Source organism: Peromyscus leucopus, chromosome 23 (assembly GCF_004664715.2).
Source record: "Peromyscus leucopus breed LL Stock chromosome 23, UCI_PerLeu_2.1, whole genome shotgun sequence".
NCBI lineage: Eukaryota > Metazoa > Chordata > Mammalia > Rodentia > Cricetidae > Peromyscus > Peromyscus leucopus.
Genome location: NC_051082.1, coordinates 6,603,072 through 6,615,149, shown reverse-complemented (window position 1 = coordinate 6,615,149; position 12,078 = coordinate 6,603,072). Strand labels below are relative to the sequence as shown.

At 59.6% G+C, this 12,078-nt stretch overlaps 1 protein-coding gene across 6 annotated transcripts in view; it reads right to left on the bottom strand.

The window, feature by feature from the left end:
- Pxn (paxillin) overlaps nt 1-12,078 on the bottom strand; it is a 55,719-nt gene continuing 43,641 nt past the window's right edge. For 3 of the 6 annotated variants that reach the window (XM_037198624.1, XM_037198626.1, XM_037198625.1), the window contains exons 2-11: nt 11,369-11,595; nt 10,957-11,069; nt 10,511-10,647; nt 10,221-10,422; nt 9,067-9,202; nt 4,031-4,201; nt 3,771-3,944; nt 3,066-3,147; nt 2,783-2,931; nt 1-2,077 (exon numbers count right to left, since the gene is read on the bottom strand). In XM_037198624.1, coding sequence (XP_037054519.1) covers nt 1,811-2,077; nt 2,783-2,931; nt 3,066-3,147; nt 3,771-3,944; nt 4,031-4,201; nt 9,067-9,202; nt 10,221-10,422; nt 10,511-10,647; nt 10,957-11,069; nt 11,369-11,595 — 1,658 coding nt within the window. In that variant the 3' untranslated portion in view covers nt 1-1,810. Of the gene's footprint in view, nt 2,078-2,782; nt 2,932-3,065; nt 3,148-3,770; nt 3,945-4,030; nt 4,202-4,459; nt 4,562-5,051; nt 5,364-5,572; nt 5,843-6,882; nt 7,726-9,066; nt 9,203-10,220; nt 10,423-10,510; nt 10,648-10,956; nt 11,070-11,368; nt 11,596-11,703; nt 11,798-12,078 lie in introns of those variants that run through there. The other 3 variants (XM_028856553.2, XM_028856555.2, XM_037198627.1) reach the window with 3 other exon arrangements.

Below are 12,078 nucleotides of genomic sequence, written 5' to 3'. Positions count from 1 at the left end.
GGCGAAAATAACGGCAAACTTTATTGGCATAAATCACAGGAATTGAAATGGAAAAAGCCAGGTTAGAAGTTTATAAGAAAAAAGTCAAATGATCACATATCCATTGACCCAGAGGATGGCCCTCCAGATACCCGTCTCTCCTTGGAGAGGGGCCTGGAGCAGACCACTGTAAACAGAGCAGTAAGGCCTGTGGGTGGAAGTGCCGCCGTGGCCGCTGTGTCAGACCTCTGGAGCGCCACGCTCACCTTCCCGGGCCTGGGCTGCTGCTGGCCCAGCCCTGACCGAGGATCCTTGTCTGGGATCCCATCACCCTGGGCCTCGACTAGGAGGCTGACGTAATGTCTGGGTCCCCTGCCTGTGGACCCTTGGGACATACACGCCTGTTCCAGGGCTGGCTGCTCCTGCTTCATCCTTTGGGATGGGAGCTATGGTGCCTCCCATGGCTCTAACAGGACCTCGTCCCTCTGCCCAAATCCTACCAGGCTCCCTTCACCAACTTAGGAATTCTTCCCAGAACTCCAAACCCCCTCAAGCATGAATCCCACCTGTGAGAGGGAGCAACCTTTGCCCCGGTCACCGGGAAGTCTGAGGAAGCGAGGCACCCAGTAGAATCGAGCCAGAGACCCTTCTGGGCTTCCTGGTTAAACCCAGACACCAGCTTTCCTGAGAAGGCAGAAGATCGAGCCCCGGAGGAGCAGTGAGGCGGCTGGGAGTGTTCAGTGGGTTCTCCTGGTTGCCAGAAAGTTCACGGGGAGCACAGGCTGGCTCCTGATGGCTTACTCAGGCAGGGAGCAGACCCCAAATACAAACTGTCCCCTTTGCCTCCCTTGGGAACAGGACACATGAGGTTCAGAGTTCCAGGTCCGAAGGGCTGAGGGTCCTCAGACCGTTCTTAATGGAGAGCCTGTTGGCCTGGGCAGTGAGGGACGGGGTTGAAAATACAGCAGTTTAAAAACAGTCCCGGGGAGCTGTGGAGTTACAGAAGGGGTCTCAACTTGCTTGTGCTAAGAAACAAAATAAAATACAAATCGTTTCCCCATCCCAGGCCCTCAGTACAAAGCGAAGTCCATACGAGGCCACTGGTGGGCCCCGTGACAGTGGACACAGACAAGAATACAAAAGGGGACGTCCTTAAATCGCTTCAAAATCATCGTGTAGAGAGAAATAAAAGCAACTTGAGCGATACAAAGTCGAACCTCAGTGTAGAAATCTATCAAAATCGGTACAGTGTGGAGGCACAGGTGGCCCTGCCCACCTCACATCCCCAGAGACAGAAATGTGGCTAGAGAAAATATTATTGCTGGAAAAGCCTTTCTCGGTAAACCCGGGGCAGTCGCCCAGACTCTGGGACACTGGGCGTGGAACCCAAAGTGCCTCTGGTGGCCTGTGGGTGAGTTTATGCTGGCATTGTCTCGGGGGGGGGGCCGGTGTCCCCAATATGCTCAGGGTGATTAGGCTGAGAGAAATTGGGATAAAAAGAGCCCCAGGCTGACCCTCTCTGCTGAAGGCGACTGTGAGAGGCTCCGGTGTGGGGTGCTGGCTCATGAGGACACACTTAGGAAGAACGGCTGGGCCCCAACACAGAGCCTAGGAGAGCCAGAGAAGGGGGGAGAAGGCCCCTGAAGCTCCGGCGTGGGTGAGAGAGAGGCAGGACCCCCCAGTCCTGCCCTACACCTGCCGTGGACAGGGTTCCAGTTTCTGTTGGATTGACTGGCCCGTTGTCGTCGTCGTCGTCACCCCTGGGCGAGGTGCCCGGGTCACAGTAGCAGTGGGTGGCGCTGGCTGGGGAGGGGTGGCCGAGGGGCGGGGCCTAGCAGAAGAGCTTCAGGAAGCAGCTCTGGCAGTAGGGCTTGTCGTTCTGCTCCTTGAAGGTGCCCTTGTTGAGCTGTTTGAGGCAGAAGGCACAGACGAAGTGCTCGGGGTGGAACTTCTTGGCCATGGCGGTGATGCAGCGGCCGGTGATGGGCTTCTGGCACCCGGAGCACAGGGAGCCGCGCCGCTCGTGGTAGTGGACCTCGCAGTACGGCTGCCCGTCGTGCTCAAAGAAGCTGCCGTTGACGAAAGGCGTGAAGCATTCCTGCCAGGCGGGAGAGGGAAGAGGCTCGGGCGCTGTCCCTGGCGCTGCTCAAGGGCCTGTCACCTCTGTGACGACCACTGTCTGCTCATCATGTCCTGCCAGCTAGGCTAACTGCTCCCTTTTCCCCTGGAGGAAGTCGAGGGATTGGAGCCATGTGACCCGGCCAGGATCACGACTGAGCTGAGTTCGGGATTAAAGCAGATGGCAACAGAGAGGTGTTGCCAGAAACTGACAGAATTTAAAAAAACAAAGAAAGAAAAGAAACCTGAGCTGGAATTCTGCGTCCTGGATTTCCATCTGGAGTCATGTGCACGCACAGGTGTGAAAGGCACGGGTGTGCACACACAGGTGTGAAAGGCACGGGTGTGAAAGGCGCAGCTGTTTCCCGGGTTACTTGCCCGGAAGCCCTTGCCGGGTCCCAGTCACACCTGGGGGCTGGCTCCCTGACCACAGATGAGCTTGCCAGCACCGTCCACTTCTGCTGAGCCTCAGGACGGGCATCAAATGACTGCATCCTCACATACTCTGCTCAGGGTGACCGGTCCTGAGGCCTCCACGGCTCTAGAGCAGTGGGTACCTCTACCTCGCTCCTTGTCTTGAAGGAGTAAGTGCACGCGTACGCCCCACCCCGGCTCACTCTCCGAGAGCCCTGCCTTCTCCCTCCGCCTGCTCCCAGACCCTCTGGCTGCAGTAGAAAGGCCTTACCCTGCACACAAAGCATTCGGGGTGCCAGAGGGTGTTGAGGGCTGAAATGTAGTTCTCCAGGATGGCTCGGGCACAGCCGCCGCACTTGGGCGCAAACATGTCGAAATAATCTTTCCGACAGTAGGCTTTGCCGTCCTTCTCATGGAACCCTGGGGATCGGGGGTGTAGGGGTAGATTTAGGGCCTCTAGACATGGAGCCGCCCTGATTCCATCAGCGAGGTCACCCCCCCTCCCTCCGGGACACCCCAGAGCGTGACTGGCATGCCTTCCAGCCCAGCCCTACCTTCCGGCCCGAAGAAGGCTCCACACTGAGCACAGAAGAAATGTTCTGGGTGCCAAGTCCGGTCGAGCGCCGTCACCACTTTCTGTGAAAACAGGAAAAGGGATCACGGGCAAGGTTCTCCTTCCCACCTCAGCCCTGCTCACAGCCGAGGGAAAGCAGGTACTTCCAAAGGGGTCTCTGCTAACTGCAAATGCTAAGTATTCAGAGCTGCTGAAGTATAAGACAGGCAGACACACACACACACACACACACACACAGACACAGACACACAGACAGACAGACACACACACACACACACACACACACCTCTTCTTCAAACCTCATGGGCTCAAAGTCGTAGGTTCATGCTTTTCATGAAACTCCTATTTTATAAGTAAAGGAAGACTCTGGGGCATCTCCCTGACGTCACACATTGTGGAAAGACAGACAGCTGGCATCCAGCCCGTTGTCTATCGGGCTCCTAACCCCTGGGTCCTCAAGCAGCCGAGCTCCATGATGGGAGGTGGAAGGGAGCTAGAGCAGCAGGGCTGCTGTGACTCGCCAGGGCCCGACTCGGCCCTGGCACTTCCTGTCTGTGTAAGTGTGGGGCTGACACTTCTCGGAAGAGAAGACTGAGGACCATGGTGAAGATGAAAGGAGAGAGGGGTCGGAGCCCAGCCTGGAGCCCCGCTGCCTCGGCCCACTGCCCGCCACGCGTGCACTCACATCCAGGATGGGCCCATTACAGTAGTAACAACGTGGGGAGAAGAGGCTGTGGTAGTCCTTTTCACAGTAGGGCTGTCCGTCCCGCTCGAAGAAGTTCCGGGACCCGATCTCTTCCTGGCAGTGGGTGCAGACGAAGTGCTCGGGGTGCCATGTCTTCCCCATGGCAGTCACAACCTGGGAAGACAGGCACCAAGGCACTCAGAGCGAAGAAGAAGAAGACAGGGGCCGAGGTCCCAGGGCCCACCTCCCCGGCTTCCTACCTGCCCAGCGATGGGCTTCTTGCAGGCCCCACAGACCCCTTTGGCGACTGTGGCGACCCCCAGCTTGTTCAGGTCGGACTGCAGACTTCCCAGCATGCTGTCAAGCTGGCTTCCAGGCTTTGAGAGCTCCCCGGGGGGCGGGCTACTCCCAGTTTTCCCCTGCGCCATGAACTGTGGGCACAGAGAAGGCTGGTCAGATTTCCAGGGCCCGGGGTGGGCAACTCACAGCATAACACACCCATGAGGCTTTGCATCCTGAACAGACGGGGCTGGCTGAGGCAAAAGGCAGTGTCCTCTGGGGGGGGGGTGTGTGTGTGACATCAGCAGGCAGTCCTGGGGTCAAGGGGGGCTTCCAGCACCCAGCTGTGTGACTAAGCCCAGGGAAAACATGCCAAGCGAGAGAACTCAGTCCCCAGCCCGAGCACTGACCCCTCCCTCGTCCTGCCCTTCAGGGCTGCTCTGCCTGCTGCTGGGGGGCCAGCCGGCTGCCCACTGCCGCTCTCCGTCTGCTCTCTGTTCCAGGCCGTGCATCTTAGATGGGAAAGAAAGGGGGAGAAGACATTGTTTAAAAACTAAGATTAAGAGGCCTCACCACTGGATCATTTCACACAGGGAAGACGGGATCGGAGGATTTCTCACTACTGGCAATAACCAAAAATGAGAGGAGGGGGGAGGGAGGGAGAGGAAGAGAGAAAGAGAGAGAATGCATCTAGAGCAAAAGAACGTGAGAGAGAGGCCCAGGGAGGAGAGAGAGAAGGCATGGGGCAGAAGAACAGGAAGTAAATGCTGAGGCCTTGACAACCGCAGGACCAGGCATCAAGGGCAGAGATGTTTGTAGTTTCCAGCATGGGAATGCCTTCCTCTGCTGAAAGTACCCCGGGGAGAGGCCGGGGGTGGAGGTGATTTCCTGAGGTGGTGTCTAGCTATCAGGTTCAGGAGGACCCCGGGTGAGGTTCTAAGGAAGGACTCAGTTAACACAGGGCACTGGCGGGACAGGGGCTGGGACCCCTGGGAGGCCTGCCTGCATCGGGCGCAGGAGTGGGTCCTCGCTGGTCTGGCAGCCCACAGACCTCACGGTGAGCGGTACAGAGGTGAGACCAGGAGGGCCGTGCCCGCCCTCCTCCTGGGGCTTTGCCCCCGCACTCTGGACCCCAGAAGAAGAAGCACAGGCACCAGCCGAGGGCCCTGGACAGGAGGGGGTGGGCAGGCTGGGCCGGAGAGGAGAGAGGCTGGCCAAGGTGTCAGGGTGACGCTGGAGCAAAGGGTCAGGAGGAGGAGCCACAACAGAGAGGGTTCTTCTCAGAGGGATGGGAGAGTCAGGAGGGTAGACGACCTGGGAAGAAGAAAGGGGAGAGAGATACGGGAGGCAAGAACTCGGCAGCAGCCAGCGGGGGCGGGGGGGGGGCGGAGTCACGTGGCCGGCCGTGTCATAGGCCATGAAATGCAGAAACCACCCCACCGCCCCGAAACCTTTCTCGGCCAGCACTGGGGCCGAGGAGACCGGCAGAGCCCGCTTCCCGGGCCCCGGCGTCTGCTGGCTACCTTCTCCACCAGCTGCCCCCCGGCCCGCCGCCGCCCCCGCGGCTGCACGGTGATGACAATGCCTTCCGTCAGCCAGTCCTGGGCAGAGGCCTCTGCCGCCGCCTCTGCCTCCGGCTGGATGCCCAGCCGGCCCTGCAGCTCGGCAACGAGCCGCTCCTGGGACCGGGTCCGGCTCAGGGTAGCAGGGTCCAGCCGGCGGCGAGGGGAGGGTTCCCGGGACATGGGGTGGACGTGGCCCGTCTCCCGGCTCCTCCTGATCACAGAGCGGATCTGGGGGGTGGGGTGGGGTGGAGGGGCAAAGCTGTCACCGTCCCGTTCCAGGCAAGGTACAATGCCGTTTAGTCCACACTAGGGTGCCAAGGGGGGGGGGGGGGGCGGGGTGAGAGCCGAACAATGGAGAGCAAAGCCAGGTGGAGGACGCAGGAAGCAGTTAGGGCTGGCTCCGGGTACAGGCTGAAGACAGTGCCGTGGCCCAGCAGTTACTTCCAAGTCGGCCTCGAACCCTGGACACAGTACTCAACTTCCAGGGACCTCCACCTCTCTAGCCTTAAAATGGGAGAGCAGCAGTTTCCTGGCTAACCTCATGGGGTTAGGACAAGAAGTATTTGACGTCCCTCTCCCTCCTCCCTTCTCTCCTTACAACTTAAATAGAAAAATGAAGGCTCCTCTTTTCTTTACACCTTTTAACCAGGGTTTTCCCTAGTTTATACTGTAACTTACTCATCTGCAGTGTTGGGGGGTGGGTGTGTGTGTGGAAAGAGGGAATAAAGTTTGAGTCATACAAGAAACAAGTAAGAGCAGGGCAAGATGGCACCCAACTATGACGCGAGTACCCAGGAGGCTAAGGCAGGACCGGCAGCCAGGAGTGGAGGAAGGAAAACTACTTTTCAGGAACTATCTCATCTAATCCTCTGGAGGACCTTGGAAAATGCGCTATTATTACTCCCATTTTAAAGAAAGAAAGCTGAGCCTCCGGGCGGTTCCCCAAGGTCCCACGTTTAGCAGGTGCTGCCGGAGGGGTGTGTGGGCCTGCGTGGTTTTCACCACTCGGTTCCCTGGGACGGTACGACCCTTCTAAAGGCGGCCAATCTTCAGCAAGCAGGAGGCGGAGCATCACCTCTACATGGCAGGGTCCGGGAACGACACTGGCCCCGTAGGATCAGTGCCAAACACATCCTCAGGGCCCCTGTCCTCGGCACTGCCTGCCCAGGCAGACATTTTTAGGGGCGGCATGCAGTTAGCAAGGAGTGGCCCACACTCAAGTCCTGCCAGGGTCATCATGCCTAGTGGCTGCACAAGCTGGTGCCTGCCTGGCCAGCGGTGGAAATCCTCTCCGAGGTGTTGGGTGTGCCCGTGACCATGGAAGCATGAGGAAGCTCCAGCTCTTCCTTCCTGGCCTCCAGAGCGGCTTCGGCGGTACCTTCTGGGTTCCTTGGGTTCTCGAGTGCCTGGGTTGGCCCTTCCAGGCTTCCCCTGCAGGGGATCTTTCCACCTAACTGCTCCTTGTCAGCTGGGGCATGACAACTGCTTCCTGGGGCCCCTGCTTCCGACTGGGCTCCCTCCTGCTGGCCACATTCCTTGGGGAGACTCCAGGTGTCTGGGAAGACAGCCTGCCTGTCCACTGCCACGAGAGCTGGCTCAGTCCCCCCATGAAAGCTGCAAGCCACTCCATGAGGAGTCTCAGGCCTGGATGCTGTCCCAGCCTGTGGCCATCTCCAAATGGGAGCCACAGTCTCCTCTGAGCACACGTCGTTGGCCACTAGCCCCTGGGATCCTGTACTGGCAGCAGGGTATGGAGTGTGGCAGAGGGGAGTCCTGAAGGGCTCACTCATGGAGTCCATGAGGTCATTCCTAAGCCGAGCCTGGCTCTTAACACCAAATGATTGCTGAGAACCCTCCACAGAAGGACACCTTGAGTTCTGAGTGTCAGATGATGTCCCCTCGAGACTGACCACATCAAGCTTTCTGGGAGCTACGGAAGGTAGAGGGACCTGACTGTTCCCTTCCCTGCTGAGGACCTTTGGGGTGTGGCCTCCAGGGGAGGATTCCGTGGGAGGAGGAGGAGGAGGAGGATGAAGGAGGGTGAGGGGTGGGGAGGGAGCAGAGCTGGGCAGCAGCCCCTGGGAGCCCAGCACCACGGCGGAAGAGCTAGTCTGGAGGAGAAAGATAAAGGCAGAGAGAGAGAGAGACATGGGGAGAGGTGAGGCGACAGGCGGGCATGGCCCGCGTGTTCAGAGAGCCACAGAGTCTTTGGAAAAGGGTCCAAGCCCAGAAGTGCTCGCCCAAGCTTCGTGTCCTCGCACCTCGGGAGACCCGGGCAACAGAAAGCGGTCACAAAGCCACGCTTACAAAGTCACCCAGGGCGAGCACCAAGGGGCCTTACGATGAGGTGCATGATGGGGAGAGAGTTCCAGAGCTGGTTCCAGGGTGCCAACCAAGGGGAAGCTGGCTGGGGCACCAGGCCCCATGCTCCCCCCACCCACCCTATCTCCCAGCTCACTCCAGCTTCCCTGTATCCCAAGACCTCTCGCTGGGGCGCCAAGAGGCAGTGTAGCTTTCCTGTGTGCACTGGGCTACAGGTCTGAGGAAGCAAGAGCAGCCTTAGGGGACGGGCACTGGCTGGATCCTGACTTGCTTCTCGCTGGCTGCTCATCACCATAGCAACAAGGCTTCCGAGCCCGGACTCCACCCACCGCCCCATCTCCCACCTCCGTGTGAGCTCCAAGTATGAGTCCAGCTGAAGGGAGGCAAGAGGCACCTTCGGGGCCAAGAATGGACAGACGGCCTGGCTCCCTTCTCATATTCCCTAAGCTGTGCCCCAAAGGTCTCTGGCTGACCCACGTGGAGCTGAAGTCAGCAACTGCTGGCGAGTTCCGTCAGTATTAATCCCTATCAAGGCACTACATCTTCTAAATAAAACGCTGTGGGCTGGCAGGCCTGGGCAGCCTGGGAGGGGGCGGTGGGACACATCATGCTGACCGGCCAGGCCCTCCTTGGCAGGTTAGGGTTCCCACAGACTGGGGACTCGGGCCTTAGGGAAGAAAGTGGAGAGTTGAAGCGAGCCGCTGCCGCCGCCGGGAGACGCTGGTAAGTCCCATCCCCAAGGCGAAAGAAAGTGGGTGTTGTGAGGACGGCTAGCGTGGGAGATACTGCCCGGGGCATCTGAGTGACCTCTCAGGCATGGGATCCTGATCCCACGGGGCCCAGCAGCACACACCCCTCCCTCCCCAAGAGCAGCTATCAACACAGGGCTCTTTGTCACTGTGTCCCAGCCTCCTGATTCCCTTGACCTGGTGGCTGGGATCACCAGGAGAGGGAGGAATGTCCCGGCTAAAAGCGGCTCTGATGTCTCTGCCTTCACTGGCTGCTAAGGAGCTCAGTCTCACGTACTACCTAGCCGCTCTCCCCCACGGCCCTGAGGAGTCGAGGGCCATACTGAGGCAGGGTAAAGGATGGGGGGAGGGGGCGGAGAAGACAGCGGGATCGCAGGGCACCTTAAAATCTGACAGCGAAGCCATGAGCTCGTCCAGCTCCCTGGTGGCAGAGGAGGCTGAGATGCGTGTCTGCTGCTGGCTGGAGGTGACTCGCTGTGGGCTGCTCATCTCACCCTGGTTCACAGTGATGGCCGGGCTGCGGGGCAGGCACGGACGGGGTCAGTGTGGAGCCCAAGGGCCAGCCCCAGGCTCCACAGGGCACCAACCACATCAACAACACCTCTGACTCCGGGGAAGGCCACCAGCACCCAGCACCTTAGGGATCCCCATCCCTGGGAAAAAGAGCGACTGGCTAAGAAGCTGCTGAGGTGAGGTGAGGTGACCAGGAGGCAGGCAGGTGGCTCACACAGCACAGGAAGAGAGGGGCAAGCTCCCCTGCTGAACACACGGAGCACCACTGCGTACCCTCTGCAACACTGTACACAGATGAGAGACTATTACACACGACAGGCAGGTGTCCAGGTGGGCTGAGGCAGGAGGATGACTACATAGTAGGTTCCAGAACAGTCTGGGCTATAGAGTGAAGCCCTGCCTCAAAATAACCAAGCAAGACCTGATGTTATCAGGAGCCTCCTGTGAGGACCACAGTTACAAGCCAGTCCCCGCAAACATTATATACTATTGGGTCTCCCTCTGTTTACTGTGTGGAATTATTCCCATTATCCTCGTCTGCTCAACCTATTTTACGGCTTACTTCGTATTTTTTTGCGCCACGGTTTCATGTAGCCCAGATTGTCCTGGAACTCACTTATACAGCCCAGATTGGCCTTGAACCTGAGATCTCCAAGCCTCGGACCTCCCAAACGCTGGGATCGTGACCACCTATCGCCATGCCTGACTTTGGGTTACTCCACCTTAGAGAGGGAAAGTAAGGCCTGAGAGCTGACTGTAGTAACTGGTACAGCAGGATTGAAACCCTGTGGTACACCAGCAAACCTGTGCCAACCGTCTGAGCCGCAGACGGCCTCTGCACGCACAACACCTGACTCTGCTGATGGACGGTGGCCGGTGTGGCAGTGATGGGACCCACGCGGCTCACACGGTATCCCCAGGGCCTGGCAAGTAACAGACACTCGAGGGAACAGGTGACCTCAGGGCTGGGCGACAGGTTCCAAGAGCTCCCCCAGCCCGGGGAGAGCCCAGCGGGTACTCACACGGGGCTGGGCACAGAACTCTCCAGTTCATCCAAGAGGCTCTCCACGCTGGGCCGAACGTCCTCCAGGCCCCGGGCTCCATTTCGCTTCGGCTTCTCTTTCATCAGAGGCCCCGTTTTTCCTCCCAAGGAATTATTGTTCTCTGGGATGCCATAGAGAGGGCTCAAGGCTCCAGGCAGTGGGGGGCTTGAGTTGGCCTCATCTTGGAGACAAGGAGACAACATGGCTGCTCACCCCTCAGGCCTCCGGGAACCCAAAGGCCCAGGCGTAGCCCCGAGCCCCAGTGGTACCTGCAGGGAAGCCTGGAGGGTTATGCTGGACGGCGTTCAGCTCCAGTAACAGACGGTCAAGTTCAGAGAGGTTGCTGCCCAGGGAGGAGCTCATGACGGTAGGCGAAGGCTCCGCTGACTTCTGCTTGTTGGGGAAGCTTCGAGAAGCGGAGGAGAGGAGTGAGACGTTCCTGCCTGGCACTGGATGAGGCTGGCAGGCCCCAGCGTCTCAAGGCCCCAGAGGTGGAATGTTACAAAGTCTCCTCGGCGGCGGGAGCGGAGGGTAGGGAAGGAAAGTGGCCAGGCCAGGAGGAGGAGGAAGGAAACTTGCTTCAGTTCCTCAACTGCACAGATGCTGTGACACAGAGGACAGGGGACAGCCTGGCGGGGCCTTGGGGCCTTCTGAGGTTAAACCCATGGCCCTAGGGTTCCCCGGGAGTGGGGCTGACGCAGGGCTGGGTCTGTACCTGTAAACATGCTCTTCCTCGCCCGCTCGGGAGCACAGGGAGCCGCCGTCCTGGGGGTTGGAAGCACCGCAGACTTTAGCGCTGGAGCCGTACACGGGCGTCGGGGACGGAGGCTGCGGGAGAGCGAGTCCTCAGGCCTCCCTCTCCCCACGGAGAGGCAGGGGCAGGAGCAGGAGCAGCCGGCCACCCCCAGGCAGCTCCTGCTCACAGCCTGCCTCACCAGGGAACTTCCACAGCTGGTCAGCTGACTAAGACTTGCTCACTGGCCCCTCACATGGTATGGCTGGGACAGCCCAGGACCCCAGGTCATCCCTGGTGGCTTACCATGTCCTTGGCGGATCAGCTCCTTTTACCCCTAAGTCGTCCCCCCCACACACACCCACACCCCGGGCTTCTCAGACCCCCGCCTTACCTGCTGGTGAGTGTATCGGGAACCACTAGGCTGCCACTGGTCTAAGGGGTCAAGGATGGTGCCATTGAGGGCCTCGCTGGATGGGGGCGGCGGGACAGGGGGCGGCACTGCAATCTCCTGGTAGGTGTGGTTTCCAGTTGGGTAGGAGTAGGGGGGCTCCTCTGACAAGAACACCGGCCGTTTGGAGATGTGGGAGGTGGTCGATTCCAAGTCCGCCAGCAGGGCGTCTGCAAAGAGAAGGCGTGCACCACCGGTGAGAGCCGGCCGGCCCTATGGGGCACCTCCACGGACAGCGCCCTGCCTGCCCAACTGAAGAGGTCCTGTCTGGTAGGCACCTGCTGCAACCACAGAAGTGACCTGGGGTTCCTATGTCTGGTGCCGGGTCCCCTCCTCCCTCAGCGGTGAGGTGCCTGGCTCTGCATTCCTCCTGACAAGGAGGTGCTGCTGCTTGGTGCAAGCAAGAAACGCCTGCTGAACTCTTGATTCCGCCCGCCCGCAGGGCAACTGGGAGAACCAGGCGGGGGGGGGGGGGGGGGAGCCCCACAGAGTCCTGTCCCAGCGCAGGGAGGGGCTGGGGAGACAGAGCCCAGCCCTCTCTGAACTTCGAAGCCTAGGCTTCCCCGTTCTGAAGTCAGGAAGTGGCCCTAGGGAGCACCTGTCCTCCAGGTGGGAACAGAATTCCATGCTCTAAGCTCCTCCCTGGGCCCCAG